The sequence below is a fragment of the Hemitrygon akajei genome, chromosome 31 (assembly GCF_048418815.1).
Source record: "Hemitrygon akajei chromosome 31, sHemAka1.3, whole genome shotgun sequence".
NCBI lineage: Eukaryota > Metazoa > Chordata > Chondrichthyes > Myliobatiformes > Dasyatidae > Hemitrygon > Hemitrygon akajei.
In genome coordinates this window covers 13,124,082-13,147,835 of record NC_133154.1, presented here as the reverse complement: position 1 = coordinate 13,147,835, position 23,754 = coordinate 13,124,082, and the positions used below count along the sequence as shown (strand labels likewise).

General features: G+C 49.3%; 1 protein-coding gene across 5 annotated transcripts in view; it reads left to right on the top strand.

Annotated features, from left to right (window-relative positions):
* The window catches only part of LOC140719312 (transcriptional enhancer factor TEF-1-like), an 81,783-nt gene that overhangs the window by 52,064 nt on the left and 5,965 nt on the right, over nt 1-23,754 (top strand). For 4 of the 5 annotated variants that reach the window (XM_073033861.1, XM_073033860.1, XM_073033859.1 and 1 more), the window contains exons 5-9: nt 2,631-2,750; nt 9,842-9,906; nt 15,303-15,367; nt 18,029-18,162; nt 20,564-20,737. In XM_073033861.1, coding sequence (XP_072889962.1) covers nt 2,631-2,750; nt 9,842-9,906; nt 15,303-15,367; nt 18,029-18,162; nt 20,564-20,737 — 558 coding nt within the window. The remainder of the gene's footprint in view (nt 1-2,630; nt 2,751-9,841; nt 9,907-15,302; nt 15,368-18,028; nt 18,163-20,563; nt 20,738-23,754) is intronic. The other variant, XM_073033862.1, reaches the window with a different exon arrangement.

The following is a 23,754-nucleotide window of genomic DNA, read 5'->3' as shown; positions in this document are numbered from 1 at the left end:
CCCTGACGTCCCCCCTGTACCTGCTTCCAAGCACCTTAAAACTATGCCCCCTCATGTTAGCCATTTTAGCCCTGGGAAAAAGCCTCTGGCTATCCACACAGTCAATGCCTCTCATCGTCTTATACTCCTCTATCAAGTCACCTCTCACCCTCCGTTGCTCCAAGGAGAAAAGGCCAAGCTCACTCAATCTATTCTCATAAGGTACTCTCTCCAATCCAGGCAACGTCCTTGTGAATCTCCTCTGCACTCTCTCTATAGCATCCACATCCTTCCTGTAGTGAGGTGACCAGAACTGAACACAGTCCTCCAAGCAGGGTCTGACCAAGGTGTTATATAGCTGTAACATTACCACGCACAAAGGTCTCTAGAGTTTAGAGGGAACGGTGCATGAAACAAAGGAAGACCCAGGGAGTGGCAGTTCTGTGGGCAAAAACACCTTGTAAATGAGAGAGGTCCGAGGAGAATGGCCAGACTTGTTAAAGGTGACAAATAACCACATGATACGACAGTGGTGTGCCGAAGAGCATCTCTGAACGCACAGCATATCAAACCCTGAAGCAGACGGGCCACAGCAGCAGAAGACTGTGAACATACACACTCAGTGGCCATTTTGTTGGGTACAGGAGGTATCTAATAAAGTGGCCACTGAGTGTGTGTCACCATTTGTTGGAACTCCCCGCCCAGCAGGATGGTGTGAATAGCATCACACAAAGGACACTGCAGCAGTGAAAGTTTCTCACCATCTGGCCATCGCCTACTCAAGGCAGCCTGGCATTTACAACGAACGCTGGACAATTGCCTGCGATGCCCACGTCCTGCTGCCCACTTTAATTAATGTTCAAATTCTGACGTTCTGCTCCAAAACCACACTGAGTGCTCTGTTAAGATTACAGTAGGTCCAAGGGGAAATATTCCTTCTGCAGTTAGAATCCCTGGCTGAACAGTTCGGTCCTTCTCGAATAGGGGTGAGAGCAGTTTACTTCAGACACCAGCCCCGTAAATGAGCAGCTACTCTACTGGGGAACAAATTCTTTGCATTATTAATGCAAGAGGTTCTGCAGGTGCTGGAAATGCAGAGCAACACACACAAAATAGTGGAGGAACTCAGAACCAACTTTAACATCACTGGCACATGTCATGAAATTTGTTGTTGTGTGGTCACAGAACACTTAATAATTAAAATCTGTGAATGACAGGAGTAACTATACATTAAATATGTTATACTGCACCCACTGTGGACGGGCAGTGTATATATATATATTTTAAAAAGTTAAATTCAAAAAGCTTTGTAAAAAGAGGAGAAAAGTACTGAGGTAGTGTTTATCGATTCCAAAGGCCAATCAGAAATCTGAAGGTGGTGGGGGGGCAGAGAGAGGCTATTCCTGAGTTCACGTTCTTTGATCCTGGCTGATGGGTGTCCTTAATGATGGATGCCTGGTGGAGGGGCAGTACTGAGGGAGCACCCACTGTAGGGGGTCAGTAGTGAGGGAGCACCTACTGTAGGAGGGGCAGTACTGAGGGAGCACCCACTGTAGGGGGTCAGTAGTGAGGGAGTACCCACTGTAGGAGGGGCAGTACTGAGGGAACACCCACTGTAGGAGGGGCAGTACTGAGGGAGCACCCATTGTAGGAGGGGCAGTACTGAGGGAGCACCCACTGTAGGAGGGGCAGTACTGAGGGAGCACCCACTGTAGGAGGGGTAGTACTGAGGGAGCACCCACTGTAGGGGGTCAGTAGTGAGGGAGTACCCACTGTAGGAGGGGCAGTAGTGAGGGAGTACCCACTGTAGGAGGGGTAGTACTGAGGGAGCACCCACTGTAGGGGGTCAGTAGTGAGGGAGTACCCACTGTAGGAGGGGCAGTACTGACGGAGCACCCACTGTAGGGGGTCAGTAGTGAGGGAGTACCCACTGTAGGAGGGGTAGTACTGAGGGAGCACCCACTGTAGGGGGTCAGTAGTGAAGGAACACCCACTGTAGGAGGGGTAGTACTGAGGGAGCACCCACTGTAGGGGGTCAGTAGTGAGGGAGTACCCACTGTAGGAGGGGCAGTAGTGAGGGAGTACCCACTGTAGGAGGGGCAGTACTGAGGGAGCACCCACTGTTGGAGGGGCAGTAGTGAGGGAGTACCCACTGTAGGAGGGGCAGTACTGAGGGAGCACCCACTGTTGGAGGGGCAGTAGTGAGGGAGTACCCACTGTAGGAGGGGCAGTAGTGAGGGAGTACCCACTGTAGGAGGGGCAGTACTGAGGGAGCACCCACTGTTGGAGGGTTCTGTGATGTTTAGCAGAAGACATTGTCCGATATTAGATGCTAACTATCTCCTGTCTCAGCATCGAAGGACTAACATTTATCCCTCAATCAGTGTGACTGAAACTGCCTCCTTCATCACTATTGCATTGCCGATTGTCGGCACACTGTACGAGATTCATCCATTGTCTCCCTGAGACCTCCATTGCAACCGGGACTGCTCCTCGGACTGTACCGAGCTCCGTGTTGTCCTGAAGCTGGGAAGGGCTGCGAAGAGATTCGAGCCGTCCACTTAGCAGCGGGTTAATCATTGAGCCCTGACGCAAGACTGCTTCGTGGCAGCGCGGTGTTGTGTCTCACAGCCTCTTCTCTCATCCATTAGGACCAGTCAGCTAAAGACAAAGCCCTGGCCCTGTCGTCCGCGCAGATCGTATCGTCAGCCACCATCCAACACAAGCTGGGCATGTCCGACGTGCCTCGCTCTTTCCCGGTGTTGTCAGGGGTAGGTAATGATTTTACTTTCGGGGTCTGGATGACACAGGCACACAGATGCGGTTGTGCAACGCCAGTTGCTGAGCTGCTTGGGGGTTGCTGTCCAACAATAAACTCGTGCATTAGTGGAAGCAAGTGGCTCCAATGCATGGGCAACAAGGCGTGTTACAAGACATCACTTGCGATGGCTGCATTTAGTTCAAAGCTCTAAGTCAATTTTATTATCAGCGTACATATACAACCCTGAGAAACTTTATTTTCCCCCGTGGACATAATCGGCAAACCTTTAGAATAGTAACTATGGTTTTATCGCAAGGTGTAAATCAAGTTTGTGAACAACACTTTACAAAATCCAGGGAAACTAGTGAAGATGGGAAGAATTCATACTCCACCCTCTAATGGACAGTTCATGAATTTGCAGATGGTGCCCATGTGAAGAACATAAATAGGTATTGGTCAAAAGCGACTTGACTTGATTATTGATGTTTTTTTTTCAAGATGTGTTGAAGCATTTCCTTGACAAGAGAATGATGCAATCACAGTGGCTAAATGTTCATTGAAGGAAACCATCCCAAGGTTCTGGAAACTGTCCCGTGCAGTGGCCGAGGGTGTTGACCAGGGAAGAACTTGATAGGAGAGGACAGTAGACCTTGGATGAACGGGAAGGAGGAGGGCGACAAATTACTGAATCTTAGAAATAACGCGCTCTGCCGGCGGCAGTGGTGGAAGCTCTTTCAAGAGCCTCTTAGATAGATACACGGAGCTTAGAAAAATAGGGGGCTATGCAGTAGGGGAAATTCTAGGCCGTTTCTAGAGTAGGTTACAGGGTCGGTACAACATTGTGGGCCGAAGGGCCTGTAGTGTGCTGTAGATTTCTATGCTTTATGTTCTATGACAGGATCAATGAAAGATCGACCAGAACACAAACTGTGCAAGTGCAAATATAAATAAACATCAATAAATAATGAGACCATGAAATAACAAGATAAAGAATCCTTAAACTGAGGTCATTGGTGGTGGGAACATCTCAGTGGATGGGCAAGCCAGTGGAGTTCTCTCCTTTCGTTCATGGGCCTGATAGTCGCGCGGTAGTAACTGTTCCGGATCACTATTGTCAAGGAGAATGAAATAATTGTTACTCTGGATCTGTTGCAGCACAAAAAAAGACACAATAAGATAAAGGAAAAAAAAGGCATCCGTTAGTCTCAAGAGACCATGGATTCGCGCCTTGGGAAGTTTCCAGGGCGCAGGTCTGGGCAGGGTTGTATGGGAGACCGGCAGTTGCCCAAGCAGCAAGTCTCCCCTCTCCATGCCACCGATGTTGTCCAAGGGAAGGGCATTAGGACCCATACAGCTTGGCACCGGTGTCGTCGCAGAGCAGTGTGTTGTTAAGTGCCTTGCTCAAGGACACAACACACTGCCTCAGCTGAGGCTCGAACTAGCGACCTTCAGATCACCAGACCAACGCCTTAGCCACTTGGCCACGTGCCAACATCATAAAGAACACAATAATAAAAAAACACAATAAATATAAATACATGAGATAGCTTACCTATATAAATAGATTGTATGTCCATAAAGTGATATTATGCACAGGAGTGCCTGTACTGACAGGAAATGATAAATGGTCACTTTAAGAGACTGGTCTGACGTAATGACGCAACCCTTTTTTAACCAGGTTTTATGTTCTGCATTTGGTTGACAATGAAGTGAGTTGTTACGGTTAAACTTAAAACGCCTCTGCCTTTTTATTTAGGAACGCCTCCAAAAGTATGTACAGTAATGTGCTAAGGTCTTAGGAAAATATATATAGCTAAGGTGCCTAAGACTTTTGCACAGTACTGTATGAAGAGCCAGTTTGTACACCTGACGAAAGCAAAGGGTGTTGCGAATGGTGAGGCTGGAGCACTGCAGGAGGGGTGGCAGAGAAGCAGTGCCAGGGGTAGGGGTGGCGAGGGTGCAGGCACACCCAGGCCTGAGACACCAGGCAAGATCATTTGATTCCAAACAATTGCTTTATTGATCATTATAGAACGTCTCTGGTGCTTTCAGCCTCCTTCCCTCTCCCCAACCGTGATTCCCCTCTCCCTCAACCGTGATTCCCCTCTCCCCCAACTGTGATTCCTCTCTCTCTCAACTGTGATTCCCCTTTCCCCCAACCGTGATTCCCCTCTCTCCAACCGTGATTCCCCTCTCCCCCAACCGTGATTCCCCTCTCTCTCAACCGTGATTCCCCTCTCCCTCAACCGTGATTCCCCTTTCCCCCAACCGATTCCCCTTTCCCCCAACCGTGATTCCCCTCTCCCCAACCGTGATTCCCCTTTCCCTCAACCGTGATTCCCCTCTCTCTCAACCGTGATTCCCCTCTCCCCCAACCGTGATTCCCCTCTCCCTCAACCTTGATTCCCCTCTCCCTCAACCGTGATTCTCCTCTCCCCCAACCGTGATTCCCCTCTCCCTCAACCGTGATTCCCCTCTCCCCCAACCGTGATTCCCCTTTCCCCCAACCGTGATTCCCCTCTCTCTCAACCGTGATTCCCCTCTCCCCAACCGTGATTCCCCTCTCCCCCAACCGTGATTCCCCTTTCCCCCAACCGTGATTCCCCTTTCCCCAACCGTGATTCCCCTTTCCCCGAACCGTGATTCCCCTCTCCCTCAACCGTGATTCCCCTCTCCCCCAACCGTGATTCCCCTTTCCCCAATCGTGATTCCCCTCTCCCCCAATCGTGATTCCCCTCTCCCCAACCGTGATTCCCCTCTCTCTCAACCGTGATTCCCCTCTCTCTCAACTGTGATTCCCCTTTCCCCCAACCGTGATTCCCCCTCCCTCAACCGTGATACCCCTCTCCCCCAACCGTGATTCCCCTTTCCCCGAACCGTGATTCCCCTCTCCCCCAACCGTGATTCCCCTTTCCCCGAACCGTGATTCCCCTCTCCCCGAACCGTGATTCCCCTCTCCCTCAACCGTGATTCCCCCTCCCTCAACCGTGATACCCCTCTCCCCCAACCGTGATTCCCCTTTCCCCGAACCGTGATTCCCCTCTCCCCCAACCGTGATTCCCCTCTCCCCCAACTGTGATTCCCCTTTCCCCCAACCGTGATTCCCCTCTCCCCCAACCGTGATTCCCCCTCCCTCAACCGTGATACCCCTCTCACCCAACCGTGATTCCCCTTTCCCCGAACCGTGATTCCCCTCTCCCCCAACCGTGATTCCCCTCTCCCCGAACCGTGATTCCCCTCTCCCTCAACCGTGATTCCCCCTCCCTCAACCGTGATACCCCTCTCCCCCAACCGTGATTCCCCTTTCCCCGAACCGTGATTCCCTCTCCCCCAAATGTGATTCCCCTTTCCCCAACCGTGATTCCCCTTTCCCCCAACCGTGATTCCCCTCTCCCCCAACCGTGATTCCCCCGCCCTCAACCGTGATACCCCTCTCCCCCAACCGTGATTCCCCTTTCCCCCAACCGTGATTCCCCCTCCCTCAACCGTGATACCCCTCTCCCCAACCGTGATTCCCCTTTCCCCGAACCGTGATTCCCCTCTCCCCCAACCGTGATTCCCCTTTCCCCGAACCGTGATTCCCCTCTCCCCGAACCGTGATTCCCCTCTCCCTCAACCGTGATTCCCCCTCCCTCAACCGTGATACCCCTCTCCCCCAACCGTGATTCCCCTTTCCCCGAACCGTGATTCCCCTCTCCCCCAACCGTGATTCCCCTCTCCCCCAACTGTGATTCCCCTTTCCCCCAACCGTGATTCCCCTCTCCCCCAACCGTGATTCCCCCTCCCTCAACCGTGATACCCCTCTCACCCAACCGTGATTCCCCCTTTCCCCGAACCGTGATTCCCCTCTCCCCCAACCGTGATTCCCCTCTCCCCGAACCGTGATTCCCCTCTCCCTCAACCGTGATTCCCCCTCCCTCAACCGTGATACCCCTCTCCCCCAACCGTGATTCCCCTTTCCCCGAACCGTGATTCCCTCTCCCCCAACCGTGATTCCCCTTTCCCCAACCGTGATTCCCCTTTCCCCCAACCGTGATTCCCCTCTCCCCCAACCGTGATTCCCCCGCCCTCAACCGTGATACCCCTCTCCCCCAACCGTGATTCCCCTTTCCCCGAACCGTGATTCCCCTCTCCCCCAACCGTGATTCCCTCTCCCCCAACCGTGATTCCCCTTTCCCCAACCGTGATTCCCTCTCCCCCAACCGTGATTCCCCTTTCCCCCAACCGTGATTCCCCTTTCCCCAACCGTGATTCCCCTCTCCCTCAACCGTGATTCCCCTCTCCCCCAACCGTGATTCCCCTCTCTCTCAACCGTGATTCCCCTCTCTCTCAACCGTGATTCCCCTCTCCCCCAACCGTGATTCCCCTTTCCCCCAACCGTGATTCCCCTTTCCCCAACCGTGATTCCCCTTTCCCCCAACCGTGATTCCCCTCTCCCCCAACCATGATTCCCCTCTCCCCAACTGTGATTCCCCTTTCCCCAACCGTGATTCCCCTCTTCCCAACCGTGATTCCCCCTCCCTCAACCGTGATACCCCTCTCCCCCAACCGTGATTCCCCTTTCCCCGAACCGTGATTCCCCTCTCCCCCAACCGTGATTCCCCTTTCCCCGAACCGTGATTCCCCTCTCCCCGAACCGTGATTCCCCTCTCCCTCAACCGTGATTCCCCCTCCCTCAACCGTGATACCCCTCTCCCCCAACCGTGATTCCCCTTTTCCCGAACCGTGATTCCCCTCTCCCCCAACTGTGATTCCCCTCTCCCCCAACCGTGATTCCCCTCTCCCCGAACCGTGATTCCCCTCTCCCCCAACCGTGATTCCCCTCTCCCCCAACCGTGATTCCCCCTCCCTCAACCGTGATACCCCTCTCCCCCAACCGTGATTCCCCTTTCCCCGAACCGTGATTCCCCTCTCCCCCAACCGTGATTCCCTCTCCCCCAACCGTGATTCCCCTTTCCCCAACCGTGATTCCCCTTTCCCCCAACCGTGATTCCCCTCTCCCCCAACCGTGATTCCCCTTTCCCCGAACCGTGATTCCCCTCTCCCCGAACCATGATTCCCCTCTCCCCCAACCGTGATTCCCCTCTCCCCGAACCGTGATTCCCCCTCCCCCAACCGTGATTCCCCTCTCCCCCAACTGTGATTCCCCTTTCCCCCAACCGTGATTCCCCTCTCCCCCAACCGTGATTCCCCCTCCCTCAACCGTGATACCCCTCTCCCCCAACCGTGATTCCCCTTTCCCCGAACCGTGATTCCCCTCTCCCCCAACCGTGATTCCCCCTCCCCCAACCGTGATTCCCCTCTCCCCCAACCGTGATTCCCCTCTCCCCCAACCATAATTCCCCTCTCCCCCAACCGTGATTCCCCTTTCCCCCAACTGTGATTCCCCTCTTCCCCAACCATGTTTCCCCTCTTCCTGCCCCCTTCCCACTCTCAGCCCGCAATAGAGACCCATATCAGAATCAGGTTTATCATATGTCATGAGGTATGTTTTAGTTTGCGGTACAGTGCAATACGTGGAATTACTACAGCACTGTGCAGAAATGCTAGGTGCCCCGGCTACATAAAGCAGCACACACAAAATGCCGGAGGAACTCAGCAGGTCAGTCAGCATCTACGGAAATGAATAAACCTTCTAGACTTCAGGCCGAGACCCTTCTGGTCCTGAAAAGAAGGGGAAAGATGCCAGAATGAAAAGGTGGGAGGAGGGGAAGGTGATAGATGAAGCCAGGTGGGTGGGAAAGGGAAAGGGCTGGAGAGGAATTACTCTGTAAGGTGAGGAGAGTGGATCATGGGAAAAAGGGAAGGAAGAGGGGACCCAGGGGGCAGTGGTAGGCAGGTGAGAGGAGTTAAAAGGCCAGAGTGGGGAGTAGAAGAACAGGGGAAGGCAGAGGGATTTTGTAATAGAGAGAAGTCGATGTTCATGCCGTCAGGTTGGAGGCTACCCAGACGGAATATAAGGTGGCCTCATCTTGTTAGACAGGAGGCCATGGAGCGGCGTGTTCGATCTATATATATATATATATATATATAGATCTGTGCCTAAGATTTTTGCACAGGGCTGTACGGATACAGTACAGACCTTGCAATTTATCCTCCCGTAGGCAGCCACCGAACAAAGCAACACCGTGGAAACCATTTAAAGAAAAACATCAACCACCCAACGCGCAAAATGAGAACAAATCGCGTAAAAACGGAGCAAATAATGCACAGAATATTAAACATCAAACGGCAGGGCCCCCGAAATGGATTCTTCAACTCCTTTGGTTGCACCAGTACACGTTATATCTGGTGACCAAAGTTGAGCGGGGGGGTTTAGGCGGAAAGTTTCTCCTGTGTCAGCGTTGAGAAATCTTACCATTTCTTGAAGAGGCGGCGAACAGATATTTTAATTGGCCAGTCTTTCTGTTGAGGAGAAAGAGAGTGGATCAGTTTGGTAAGGGAGGGCTGGGAGATCTGGAAGGTGTAAAGATCCAGGGGAGGTTCACGAGAAGGATCCCGTGAATGAAAGGGTTAACATATGAGGAGCATTTGATGGCTCCGGGCCTTGTACTCGCTGGAGTTTAGAAGAATGAGGGGGATCTCTTTGAAACCCATCGATTATTGAAAGGCCTCGATAGAGTGGACGTGGAGAGGATGTTCCCTACAGTGGAGGAACTTAGGACCAGAGGGCACAGCCTCAGAACAGAGGGATGTCTAAGATCAGAGGTGAGGAGGTATCTCTGAAGGCAGTGAATCTGTGGAATCCATTGCCACGGAAGTTGTGGAATTCAAGTCCTTGAGTATATTTAAAGTGGAGGTTGATAGGTTCTTGATTATTCAGGGCGTGATAGGTTATGAGGAGAATGGGGTTGCGAGGGACAATAAATAAGCTGTGATGGAATGGCAGAGCCGTCTCGATGGGCTGAATGGCCTAATTCTGCTCCTATTCCTTATGGTTTATGGTATCTTACCTGTAAGGTATCCAGGCTGTTCAACCATAGGACTGTCTCTTTCATTCTCCATTCAGGTTCTGGATATGGGGACATAACTGATTTTGGGGGGAAAATGCTTGCTGACTATTTCTTCTTTTACTTACACAGATCTGTTTTCTTTCTGCAGAAGCACGAGTTCTTTCAGTTTTGGCCTGGTGCCGTAACTTCTGAGGAAGCAGGCTCCTCTCAAGAGTAGGTACAGTTCCCAGGGGACGCGGGGCGGGCTGGGAGGTTGTACGTGGTACCGGACGCAACGCCGCTTTATAGAACTCCAGGGGCCCAGCGGGTCAGGCAGCACCGGCGGAAGGGAACAAGCAGTCGACGAGACCCGAAACGTCCCATCGACGACCTGCTGAGCTCCTCCGGCACGTTGTGTGTGTTGCTGCAGGCTTCCAGCAGCACCGCTTGGGTCTATGATCTCCAGCACTGTACACACACTGCTTGAGTTTGTCCACCAAAACTCTGACTGGGGTACATTTTGCAACGGGTCCCTTTTAGCGCAGGGCAATCCAGGTGCCAGGGCTGGGTGTGGTTCTTATCGTTAGAGAGTCATAGAGAGAGATGGCATGGAGACAGGCCCTTTGGTCCATCAAACCAGTGCTGACCCATTTACTCGAATCTTACATCAAACTCATTTTTTATTCTCCCCTCATTCCCATCCAACTCTCCCAGATTCTACCACACACCCATACACCAGGAGCATTTTACAGTGCCTTTGGGATGTGGGAAGGCATCACAGGACCTGGAGAACCCAACTTGGTAACGAGAACGCGCACTCTAACAGAATCCCTGGGTCTGTGTGGCCCTGTCCACCTCTGCTGTCTTGCCCTTGAGAAAGCTGTAGTAACACGTGGTTATTTGAGTTAGTCACCTTCCTGTTGGCTTGAACCAGTCTGGCTATTCTCCTCTGACCTCTCTCATTAACAAGGTACTTTCACTCACAGAACTTTCCTTTCGCTTCTTGAACCGTACCCTGTGCGCTCTAGATACTACACACACAGCACACTGGAGGAACTCAGCAGGTCAGGCAGCATCTGTGGAAACAAACAGTCCTGAGGAAGGGAACGTTGACCGTTCCTTTCCACGGATGCTGCCTGACCTGCTGAGTTCCTCCAGCTCGTTGTGCTTGTTGTTTTGACCCCAACATCTGCAGAGTATTTTATGTTTAAGCTCTAGATACTGATGTGCGTCAAAATCCCAGGAGATCAGCAGTTTCTGAGATACTCAAACCACCCCATCTGGCACCAACAATCATTCCACGGTCAAAGTCACTTAAGATCATATTTCTTCCCCATCCTGATGTTTGGTCTGAACAGCAACTGAACCTCTTGTCCCTGTCTGTATGCTTCTATGCATCGAGTTGCTGTCACGTGATTGGCTGATTAGATATTTGCATTAATGAGCAGGTGTACCTAATTAAGTGAGTGCATCTTACTTGTTTGCGTTCTGACTAACTTGTAGGTTTGAGAGTGCTATCATGTCTCCTTCAAAGTTAAATGTTCAAGGTAAATTTATTCTTAAAATGAGTATATGTCACCCATATATTACTCTGAGATTCATTTTCTTGCGGGCATTCACAGTAGAACAAAGAAACACAATAGAGTCAATGAAAACTGCACACAAACAAAGACTGACAAACTTGTTTTTGTGGTTGTCTGTATGGAGACGAATCTCAGATTGTATATTATATACATACTTTGATAATAAATGTACTATGAACTTTGAACCTTGAACTTTAGAAATAAGCAATAAGACGATTCAGAACTGTTTTGCTCACTGCGTTTTCAAGCAGTGAGCAAAACAGTTCAGAAACTGCCGGGAGTGAAAATGAAAGGATCTCACAACTTCAACAAGTTAGGAACTATGGAAAATTTGAAGGTATCAACCATCATCTTGAATGTTACAATGAAAATGAAGATTTGGAGGATGCATTGTATGAAGGCAGTTCATTCCCTGTACAAGATATCTGCATTAATTTTGTTCATTTACAGTTGATCAAAAGAACATGGCCACATACACTGGATGAATTCCCCCATAGATAACTATGAGGAACCAACACACAGTATTATAGTACTGTAGTGGTATTGGTAACTTGCTCTGTGTTTCATTAAATGGCAAAATTTGTTAATCGGTTAAAGAGTAGTTTGTCTTCTTTATGTCATTTTAACTATTTCCAGGAAACTTCATCTCACTGGGCTAGCCGCATAATTGGGCCAAAATATATTGGTACCAATGTGTCCCAATTATCTGGAATCCACTGTATCTATAATTAAACCAGTGGTGCACACAGAGAGTAAAAACAGTGTTCGTGGGTTCACGGTCCGTTCAGGAATCTGGAAGGAATCAGGGAAGAAGCTGTTCATAAACTGCTGAGTGTGGATTTTCAGGCTGATGGTAGTGATGAGAGGAGTCCTGGGTGGTGGGGCTCCCTAATACTGGCTGCTGCCTTTTTGAGACATCGCTTTTTGAAGGTGTCCTGGATTCTGGGGGGGCTACTGCCCGTGCTGGAGCTGGCTGAGTTTTCAGCCCTCTGCGGCTTTCTCCGATCCTGTGCATTGACCCCTCCGCACCGGACGGAGATGCAACCAGTCGGAATGCTGCAGGGGGCTGAAAATTTCTACGGTACATCTGTAGAAATTTGCTAGAGCCTTTGGTGAATTTCCTCAAACTCCTGAAGAAGTGAAGTAGCTGATGTGCCTTCTTCATAGCTGCATCGGTATGTTGGGCCCAGAGTAGATCCTCTGAGATGCTGACTCCCGAGAACTTGAAACTGCCCACCCCCTCCGCAGCTGACCCCTTCGAGGAAAACTGGTATTTGTTCCCTCACCTTTCTGTCCCTGACAAAACCTGGCCAAACCTATTGCTGACATTGAGTGCAAGGTCCCACCTAAATTATGTTCAGTGTGTATCGATGATTACCTGTTGTGCAGGAAATGAGCAGCTTGTGTGATAATAGACAGTAGGTGCAGGAGTAGGCCATTCGGCCCTTCTAGCCAGCACCGCCATTCACCGTGATCATGGCTGATCATACACAATCAGTACCCCGTTCCTGCCTTCTCCCCATATCCTTTGACCCCGCTATCTGTAAGAGCTCTATCTAACTCTCTCTTGAATGCATCCAGAGACTTGGCCTCCACTGCCTTCTGGGGCAGAGCATTCCACAGATCCACCACTCTCTGGGTGAAAAAGTTTTTCCGCATCTCTGTTCTAAATGGCCTACCCCTTATTCTTAAACTGTGGCCTCTAGTTCTGGACTCACCCATCAGCGGGAACATGCTTCCTGCCTCCAGTGTGTCCAATCCCTTAATAATCTTACATGTTTCAATCAGATCCCCTCTCATCCTTCTAAATTCCAGTGTATACAAGCCCAGTCGCTCCAATCTTTCAACATTCCGGGAATTAACCTCGTGAACCTATGCTGCACTCCCTCAATAGCAAGAATGTCCTTCCTCAAATTTGGAGACCAAAACTGCACACAATACTCCAGGTGGGGTCTCACCAGGGCCCTGTACAGCTGTAGAAGGACCTCTTTACTCCTATACTCAATTCCTCTTGTTATAAAGGCCAGCATGCCATTAGCTTTCTTCACTGCCTGCTGTACCTGCATGCTTGCTTTCATTGACTGATGTACAAGAACACCTAGATCTCGTTGTACTTCCCCTTTTCCTAACCTGACTCCATTTAGATAGTAATCTGCCTTCCTGTTCTTGCCACCAAAGTGGATAACCTCACATTTATCCACATTAAACTGCATCTGCCATACATTTGCCCACTCACCCAACCTGTCCAAGTCACCCTGCATTCTCATAACATCCTCCTGACATTTCACACTGCCACCCAGCTTTGTGTCATCAGCAAATTTGCTAATGTTACTTTTAATCCCTTCATCTAAATCATTAATGTATATTGTAAACAGCTGCAGTCCCAGCACCGAACCTTGCGGTACCCCACTGATCACAGCCTGCCATTTCGAAAGGGACCCGTTAATCGCTACTCTTTGTTTCCCGTCAGCCAGCCAATTTTCAATCCATGTCAGTACTCTGCCCCCAAAACCATGTGCCCTAATTTTGCCCACTAATCTCCTATGTGGGACTTTATCAAAAGCTTTCTGAAAGTCCAGGTACACTACATCCACTGGCTCTCCCTTGTCCATTTTCATAGTTACATCCTCAAAAGACTCCAGAAGATTAGCCAAGCGTGATCTTCCCTTCATAAATCCATGCTGACTCGGACTGATCCTTCTATTGCTATCCAAATGTGTCGTAATTTCCTCTTTTATAATTGACTCCAGCATCTTTCCTACCACTGACGTCAGGCTATAATTCCCTGTTTTCTCTCTCCCTCCTTTTTTGAAAAGTGGGACAACATTAGCCACCCTCCAATCAGCAGGAACTGTTCCTGAATCTATAGAACATTGGAAAATGATTACCAATGCATCCACGATTTCCAGAGCCACCTCTTTAAGTACCCTGGGATGCAGACCATCAGGTCCCGGGGACTTATCAGCCTTCAGACTCAACAGCCCATCCAACACCGTTTCTTGCCTAATATAAATTTCCTTCAGTTCATCCTTTACCCTAGTTCCTTTGGCCACTATTACATCTGGGAGATTGTTTGTGTCTTCCCTCGTGAAGACAGATCCAAAGTACCTGTTCAACTCATCTGCCATTTCCTTGTTCCCCATAATAAATTCACCCGTTTCTGTCTTCAATGACCCAATTTTGATCTTAACTATTTTTTTGCTATTCACATACCTAAAGAAGCTTTTACTATCCTCCTTTATATTCTTGGCTAGTTTACCTTGGTACCTCATTTTTTCTTGGCGTATTGCCTTTTTTGTTATCTTCTGTTGCTCTTTAAAAGCTTCCCAGTCCTCCGGTTTCCCGCTCATCTTTGCTATGTTATACTTCTTCTCTTTTATTTTTATACTGCCCTTTACTTCCCTCGTCAGCCACAGCCACCCCTTACTCCCCTTAGGATCTTTCTTCCTCTTTGGAATGAACCGATCCTGCACCTTCTGCATTATTCCCAGAAATACCTGCCATTGTTGTTCCACTGTCTTCCCTGCTAGGGTATTGTTCCATTGAACTTTGGCCAGCTCCTCCCTCATAGCTCCATAGTTCCCTTTGTTCAACTGTAATACTGCCACATCCGATTTTCCCTTCTCTTTCTCAAATTGTAGGTTAAAACATATCATATTATGGTCACTACCTCCTAATGGTTCCTTTACCTCGAGGTCCCTGATCAAATCCGGTTCATTGCACAACACTAAATCTAGAATTGCCTTCTCCCTGGTAGGCTCCAGTACAAGCTGTTCCAAGAATCCATCTCAGAGGCACTCCACAAACTCCCTTTCTTGGGGTCCAGTACCATTCTAATTCTCCCAGTCTACCTGCATGTTGAAATCCCCCATGACAACTGTATCATTACCTTTGCGACACACCAATTTTAACTCTTCATTCAACTTACGCCCTACATCCAGACTGCTGATGGGAATGATTCGTTGTCAGACCTCACAAGAGCCAGTGGTAGATGAAGAGCATTAATGTTTTTAAATATATATATAAATAAATATATTTTCCTTGCAGCATGAAACCTTTCATCCAACAATCGTTCGCTGTTCAGTCAAATGTAAGCCATTCTCCTCTTTCAGGTGAGAAAGATACTTTATATTTGGGAATTATTTTGGCTCTGGAATTATATGGTGATCCTTTATATAGTACAATGTATAGTGAAAGAGGAATAGACAGAGTGGACAGCCAGCGCCTCTTCCCCAGGGCACCACTGCTCAGTACAAGAGGACATGGCTTTAAGGTAAGGGGAGGGAAGTTCAAGGGGGATATTAGAGGAAGGTTTTTCACTCAGAGAGTGATTGGTGCGTGGAATGCACTGCCTGAGTCAGTGGTGGAGGCAGATACACTAGTGAAGTTTAAGAGACTACAAGACAGGTATATGGAGGAATTTAAGGTGGGGGGTTATATGGGAGGCAGGGTTTGAGGGTCGGCACAACATTGTGGGCCGAAGAGCCTGTGATGTGCTGTACTATTCTATGTTCTATGCTCCTCGTGCAGTCGGACACTGTGGGCTAAATGGCCTGTTTCTGTGCTGTACTGCTCTGTATATTGTGCTGACCGTCAATAGATCAATGTTTGACCATCTTATGCAGAACGAGCTTGGCACTGGCGTCACTGATGGCTCCGCCCTGCAGTTAGGTTGGCACTGGCATCTTACAGTGGTGCTGGCTGACAGGAGTAGGTTGGCACTGGAATGGGCTGGTATTCCTGTGTGTAGTCTTCAATAGCACTGGCACTGTATGTGGGTGGTGGGGTAGAGATGTGTCCCTGCCAAAGGAGGTGTAAGGAGCTCCTACCCTCCACTAGACTGCAGGCCACCCTTGGGTGAGGATTAGCCTCCACCCTCCCCCACACCGCCAATCAGGGGTCACGTGAAGCCAAGGGTGTAGGTGGTGGATGGTCGTACTACCTCAGTGCACCGTGTAATGAAATGATGTGCAAGACAAAATCATCAGAGCACCTTCATTCTTGTGACAATAATAATCCAATTTACTAATTTGCCATTTTAAAGTGCTGCTATTTCCTAAATGAATGGGTTATTAATTCCAGAGTGTCAGGGTGCAGGTATGTCTCTACCAAAGGAGGTGTAAGGCGCTCCTTCCCTCCGCAAGCCTCCAGGTCACCCTTGGGCAAAGTGTAACACCTGTGTTAGCCCCCTGATCAGGGTCAGGTGAAGCCATGGGAGCAGGGGGTGCAGATCACAAGCCCTGGCTATGCAACCACTGACACCAGGCAGACAGTCTCTGAAGGATATTGATAATGGCTGGGGTCACCCGTCTTGTAAAGACACTGCCCAGAAGAAGGCGATGGCAAACCACTTCTGTTGAAATATTTGCCAAAAACAATCATAGTCAAAGATCATGATCGCCCACGTCATAGAACACGGCACATAATGAATGAACATTATGTGTGATTCTATTGAACAGTTTGGTTGGTGCTGGCATTGTGGTGAAAAGACCATAAGACGTAGGAGGAGAATTAGCCCATCGAGTCTGCTCCGCCATTCAATCATAGCTGATCCTTTTTTCCTCTCCTCAGACCACTCCCCAGCCTTTTCACTGTAACCTTTGATGGCCTCCACAGCTGCCTGTGGTAACAAGTTGCACAAATTCACCACCCTCTGGCTAAAGAAATTTCTCTGCATCTCTGTTTTAAATGGACGCCCCTCTATCCTGAGGCTGTGCCCTCTTGGCCGCCATGGGAAGCATCCTTTCTACATCTACTCTGTCTAGGCCTTTCAACATTCAAAAGGTTTCAATGAGATCCCCCCCCTCATCCTTCTAAATTCCAACAAGTACAGACCCAGAGCCATCAAACATTCCTCGCATGACAAACATTTTATTCCTGGAATCATCCTTGTGAACCTCCTCTGAACCCTCTCCAATGCCAGCACATCTTTTCTTAGATGAGGAGCCCAAAACTGTTCACAGTACTCAAGGTGAGGCCTCACCAACGTCTCAGCCTTACATCCCTGCTCTTGTATTCTAGACCTCTTGAAATGAATGCTAACATTGCATTTGCCTTCCTCACCACTGACTCAGCCTGTAAGTTAACCTTTAGGGTGTTCCGCGTAAGGACTCCCATCCCTTTGCATCTCAGATTTTTGGATTTTCTCCCTGTTCAGAAAATAGTCTGCACGTTTATTTCTTGTACCAAAGTGCACGACCATGAATTTTCCACCATTGTAATTCATTTGCCATTTTCTTGCCCATTCTCCTAGTCTAAGTCCTTCTGCAGCCTTCCTGTTTCCTCAAAACTACCTGCCCCTCCACCAATCTTCATATCATCTTCAAACTTGGCAACAAAGCCATCTATTCCATCATCTAAGTCATCGATGTACAGCATAAAAGGAAGCAGTCCCAACACTAACCCCCTGCAGAACACCACTAATCACCAGCAGCCAAACAGAAAAGGATCCTTTTATTCCCACTTGCTGTCTCCTACCAATCAGCCAATGCTCCAACCTTGCCAGTAACTTACGTACTTGTAAAACGGTGGGCTCTTGGTGATCTGACAGAAGGTGTTGAGTTGGTACTGGCGTTGAAGGCATTATATTTTCTAGCTATTTGGCTGATTAGGGCAGCACATTTCGATTGGTTGAGCACCTCACTGTGAAGTGGGATGAAATTCCCATCCGGCATGGGCTGGGAAGCCACTGGAAAGTGTTCCAGTTTTAGGGAACGCCGCTGAACGAGGTGATCATTACTGACGTGAGTGAACGCTGTGATTCCGCCATCCAGGTTACGAAGGGGCCTCCCTCGGCCTTTCACCCGCCCGTTCACATCCAGCCTGGCAAGCTCGCTGTATCGGGACTCCGAAGATCCAGCTTGTGGAATTCTCGGCATTCACGGAACAGCAGCGGGACCCAGAAACTGTGAGTGCCTCGTGGGGTAACTCCAGCCTGACAGACCAATCCAAAACGGAGGCTTTTGGGAATGTGTTTATGACCCGGTGACACAACATTTGCATTACTTGCTCTTCTCGTTACTGACCCTTTCTCTCCACTCCAGTGTTGTGCCATTGGCTCTGTTTTGTTATGTTTGGACTAGCTGGTGCTCACAGGTTGGGGGGGGGCAGCGGAGACGGGGAAGGGGGTGGCTACTACTGGGACTGTTACCCCAGCAACCCCACTCTCACTGCTGTCGTATACATGACGTATCATATCCGGCATGTGTGTGTGATCCTCGCCTGAAAGTGGGGCATTTTCAAATTCAGATTTAGATTTTATTTCTTTATTTATTTGCTTGCTTGTTTAGATATACAATGCTGAATAGGCCCTTCTGGCCCTTTGAGCCACACCACCCAGCAACCCCCCCCCCCCCACCCCCGACTTAACCCTAGCCTATCACAGGGCAATTTACAATGACTACTTAACCTACCAACCGATATGTCTTTGGCCAGAGCAACACATACAAAATGCTGAAGGAACTCAGCAAGCCAGGCAGCATCCGTGGAAAAGAGTACACAGCTGACATTTCAGACCAAGGCCCTTCGTCAGGACGAGGAAAAAAGATGAGGGGTCAGAGTGAGAAGGTGGGGGGAGGGGAGGAAGAACCGCCAAGATGAAAGGTGAAACCAGGAGGGGGAGGGATGAAGTGAAGAGTTGGGAAATTGATCGGTGGAAGAGATATACAGGGCTGGAGAAGGGGGAGTCCGATAGGAGAGGACAGAAGGCCGTGGGGGGAGCTCCAGAGGGAGGCGATGGGTGGCCAAGGAGATAAGGTGAGAGAGGGGAATGGAGATGGGGAATGGTGAAGGGGGGGAGGCAATATCGGAAGTTCGAGAAATCGCTTTCATGCCATCAGGTTGGAGGCTACCCAGATGGGATAAAAGGTGTTGCTCGTCCTACCAGAATGTTGACCTCATTGGGACAGTAGAGGAGGCCATGGATGGACATAGCGGAATGGGAGTGGGAAGTGGAATTGAAATGGGTGGCTCCTTTGGACTGTGGGGGGAGACCAGAGAACCCAGAGGAAATCGACAAGAAGGACGTGCCGACTCCTTACAGATGGGCGTTGAAATCGAACTCCGAACTCTGACTCCAATGGCGTCGTGCCAACTGCTGCTCTACCATTATCACACGTGTATTGAGACGTACAGTGAAACTCAGGGACTGCATTAACAACCAACACGCCCAGGGGGTGGGCATGGGGGCAGCCCGCAAGTGTCGCCACTCGCTCCGGCGCCCGCATAGCGCGCCCGCAAAGAACCACGCAGAATCCAGCAAAGCAGGACACAGCAAGTGACTGAACAACGACAGCTGAACAAGCCCCGTTCGTTCCCCCACCCACACACACACACACACACACGCACTGACAGTCCTCCAACCCCAGGACAGGTTTTCTTTGGCCTCCGGCCTCCGGGTTAGGGCAGGATTCAGATCCGGATTTACTTATCACATACAGTGACCTGGTGCCATTTGCGATAGCAGCCAGCGCACCCGAGGATGTGCTGGGGGCAGCCCGCAAGTGGGGCAATGGCAATCTCTCTAACAGGGTGAGCCTGCAATGCTGTTCAACTCGAGTTCTTTTATCTCATCTTCATGTTGCCCTTCCCAGCTGAGCAACAAAACCCTCCCAGTTTTAGAACCTGCCAGCGTTGCTCTTGAACGTAGACCATAAGTTATAGGAGCAGAATCAGGCCGTTTCACCCATCGAGTCTGCTCTACCATTTCATCATGGCTGATCCATTTCCCTCTCAGCTCCAATCCCCTGCCTTCTCCCCGTACCCCATCATGCTCGGAGTAGTCAAGAATCTAATAGCTCTGCCTTAAATATACCCAAAGACCTGGCCTCCATAGCTATCTGTGTCAACGAATTCCACAGATTCACCACTCTCTGGCTAAAGAAATTCCTCCTCATCTCCATTCTAAAAGGACACCCCTCTATTCTGAGGCTGTGTCCTCTGATCTTAGACTCCCCCCCCCCCCCCACCACAGGAAACATCCTTTGCATTTCCACTCTATTGAGGCCTTTCAACTTTCGATAAGTTTCAATGAGATTCCCCTGCATTCTGAATTCCAGCGTTCGCAGGCCCACAAACGCTCCTCATATTATAAGCCTTTCAATCCCAGAATCATTTTTTGAGGGACTCCAATTTCTCCCTCGCTCTCTTAAATCCTAACCTTGTCTAGATTGATCAGCTTGTATTTTGTGCCAAGGTTCCAGCATCTATGGGCTCTCACGTCTCGTTGCTTTCCTCGATGTGGTTTGTGTCCTAGTTTCTATTTTTCACCCATGTTCCAATGCTGATGTTGCTCTATCCTTCCTCGACAGTTCAACAAGCACCTGTTTGTCCACATTGGCCAGACGAGTCGATGTTACAGCGAGGGTCTGCTTGAATCCATTGACATCCGCCAAATCTACGATAAGTTTCCGGAGAAGAAGGGGGGCTTGAAGGAGCTGTTTGAGAAAGGGACGCCAAACACGTTTTTCCTTGTCAAATTCTGGGTCAGTACGAACAGTCCGGACATTTTGTGTTTCCCGTTTGTAACGTCGTGGCTCTCTCTAACAGAACCAGAATGATATGTTGAAATGGCCACACCTCAGGAGAGTTCGATTCTGCCGAGATATTTGAATCTGCATTCCCCTCATTCATTCATTCTGTAAGTTTGAAAAATCACCATGGCAATCCTCGCTGGGTGATCAGAAAATTCTCTGGAGGGCTATAGTACCAGAGCAGGACAATGGGAGCAGGCAAATTAAACGGTTTGGCATTGATTAGATGGGCCAAAGGGCCTGTTTTTGTGCTGTATATCTCTATGACTCTATAAGATGGATGTGACTAATTTTCATGATGAATCAGAGAAAAATGAATCTTGTTTATTTTCTGTTAGCAGCACAGACAATGTTGGAAATCTGAAATAAAAAGATAAACTGCTGGAAAATCTGCAAATCTTGCAAATTCTGTGGTAGAATGTGGAGAGGGTTGATGGAGATCTGGGGAGAATAAAATGGGTTAGAGTAGGATTAGTGAGTTGTTGATGGTTACCACGGACTCGAGGCCAAGTGGCCTGTTTCTGAGTTGGGTCCTTCCCTCTCTGGTTGTCTGACTCAAGAGTTCAAAGGTTCAAAGTAAATTTGTTATTGTTGTTGTGTTGGCTTCCGTCTGCCTCGAAGGCCAATGGGTGATGACGATCATCATCACAAGCCTGGGCAGAGAAGGTCTGGAGATCCTGGGATGCCCAGTCATCAAGATCCCCTCTTGGCCTCACTAGTTCAATCCAAAGGAAAGCTTATGGAGCAATACATTTGACACCAGCTTGGCTGCAGGAGCTGCCGGAAGGATGTTCAATGACGTCCAGCCGCCTTAGGGACTCCACTCCGGATTTTCTGTCTGGGTTTACTCCCGTAGCCTTCGTCTCTCCCGAGGCTACCCACAAAGCTATTTACCCCTAGCTGGGGATCTGGTTCATGAGCACCGGGGCGTGTCCACACACCGGTGGGCCTGCGTGCTACGTGTGCAGGGGACAGACCTCCTCCCCGTCCTCCGTAGTTCAGCCCGAGTCCGAAAGGAGTTCAGTTTCCGTGTGTCGCCAGCGATGAAGCTTGCTGTTGGCTGTGTGCTGGCAGGGAGGGAATCGCACATTCAGCTCTCCTTTTAACAAGACTGCTAGCCGGCAGTGGAAGTTGAAAGTGAGATGACTACCCACTACACTCCCACCCTAGATGCATCACAACAACCAATCTGACACCAAATTTGTTACAAAAATATGTATGCACCCAAGGTGTATACATACTTTTTAGGTGCTTCCTGTACCTAATAAAGTGGCCACTGAGTGTATGTTCATGGTCTTCTGCTGTTGTAGCCCGTCCACTTCAAGGTTCAACGTGTTGTGCATTCGGAGATGCTCTTCTGCACGCCACTGTCGTAACACATGGCGATTTGAGTTACTGTCGCCTTCCTGTCAGCTTGAACTAGTCTGGCCATTCTCCTCTGACCTCTCTCATTAACAAGGCACTTTCTCCCACAGAACTGCCGCTCACCGGATTTTTAAACTCCAGAGACTGTTGTGCATGAAAATCCCAGGAGATCAGCAGGTTCTGAAATACTCAAACCACCCCATCTGGCACCAACAATCACTCCACAGTCAAAGTCAGTTAGATCACGTTTCTTTCCCAATCTGATGTTGGGTCTGAACAACAACTGAACCTCGTGACCATGTCTACATGCTTTTATGCATTGACTTGCTGCCATATGATTGGCTGATTAGATACTTGCATTAATGAACAGGAGTACAGGTGTAAAGTGACTTGTGTGTGTATGCCACCATGTGCTACCCCGAGACTCATTTTCTTGCAGGCATTCACAGTAGAACAAAGAAACACAATAGAATCAAAGCAAAACTGCACACAAAGACCGACAAATAACTAAAAAAGAAGATAAACTGTAAAAACAAATAACAATAATAATGATAGATATATAATGGAAGCAGGTAAGGGAGAGCTGGTGGCCTGATAGGAACAGGAGAGGGAAGGGACAGGGGACTCAGGAGAGTGAGTGGGGGTGGGTAGATGGAATCATGTGCATTGTAGGTATAAAAAAAGAGCATTGTAGGGAGGGGACAGAAACTGGGTAACAGGAAGCTGGGGTTTAGATTGGGGGGGGGAATGTGCGCGAGGGGATTCGGGTAGATCAGGAAGAGATCGGAAAGGGGGTGGGTTACCTGGAAACGGAGAATTCAATGCTCACTGTGTTGGGTTGCTGACCCCACCGGTGGAAATTGAGATACTACACAGACACGGGGGTGGGGGGGGGGGGAGTGATCAGACAAAAGCAATCGCTCTGATAGGAAGAGAAGAGGATTGCAGAATCACCATCAGGTTCCGTCCCACTGACATCTGTGGTGAAATGTATTGCTCCATGGCTGCAAGACGTAAAGTTTGCTATAAATCACAAAATAACTAGTGCAAAAGACAAATAACGAGGTAACGTCCGTGGGTTCGTGGACCGTTGGGAAATCTGATGACGGAGGGGAGCAAGCAGCTCCTCAAATGATGAGTGTGGGTCTTCAGGCTCCTGCACCTCCTCCCTGATGGTAGCAATGAGACCAGGACACGCCCTGGGTGGTGAGGGTCCCTAATGATGGATGCTGCCTTCTTGAGGGATGCCCGCAGTAGTGGGGATCGCTGTGGCTGAGTCTGCAGCCTCTTTTGATCCTGTGCACTGGAGCCTTCTTACCAGCTGGCTCTGCATGCAGTCAGAGCGCTTGCTCTCCAAGGTTCTGTGTATCTACAGAGCTTTGCTAGAGTCAAAATCTTCTCAAACTCCTAGTGAAATAAAGCTGTTGACGTGCCTTCTTCATGGTTGCATCAATACTCACTTATCTGACATCTGTGGTCAGCACACCTATTGAATCTGAGATGGAAAACAAAACCAAGTAATTTGCTTCAAAGAACCCAGATTGTTTAGTTCCAACTGATTTAAATTTAGCTGCTTGATTTATTTGAAATAATTAATTTCCTCT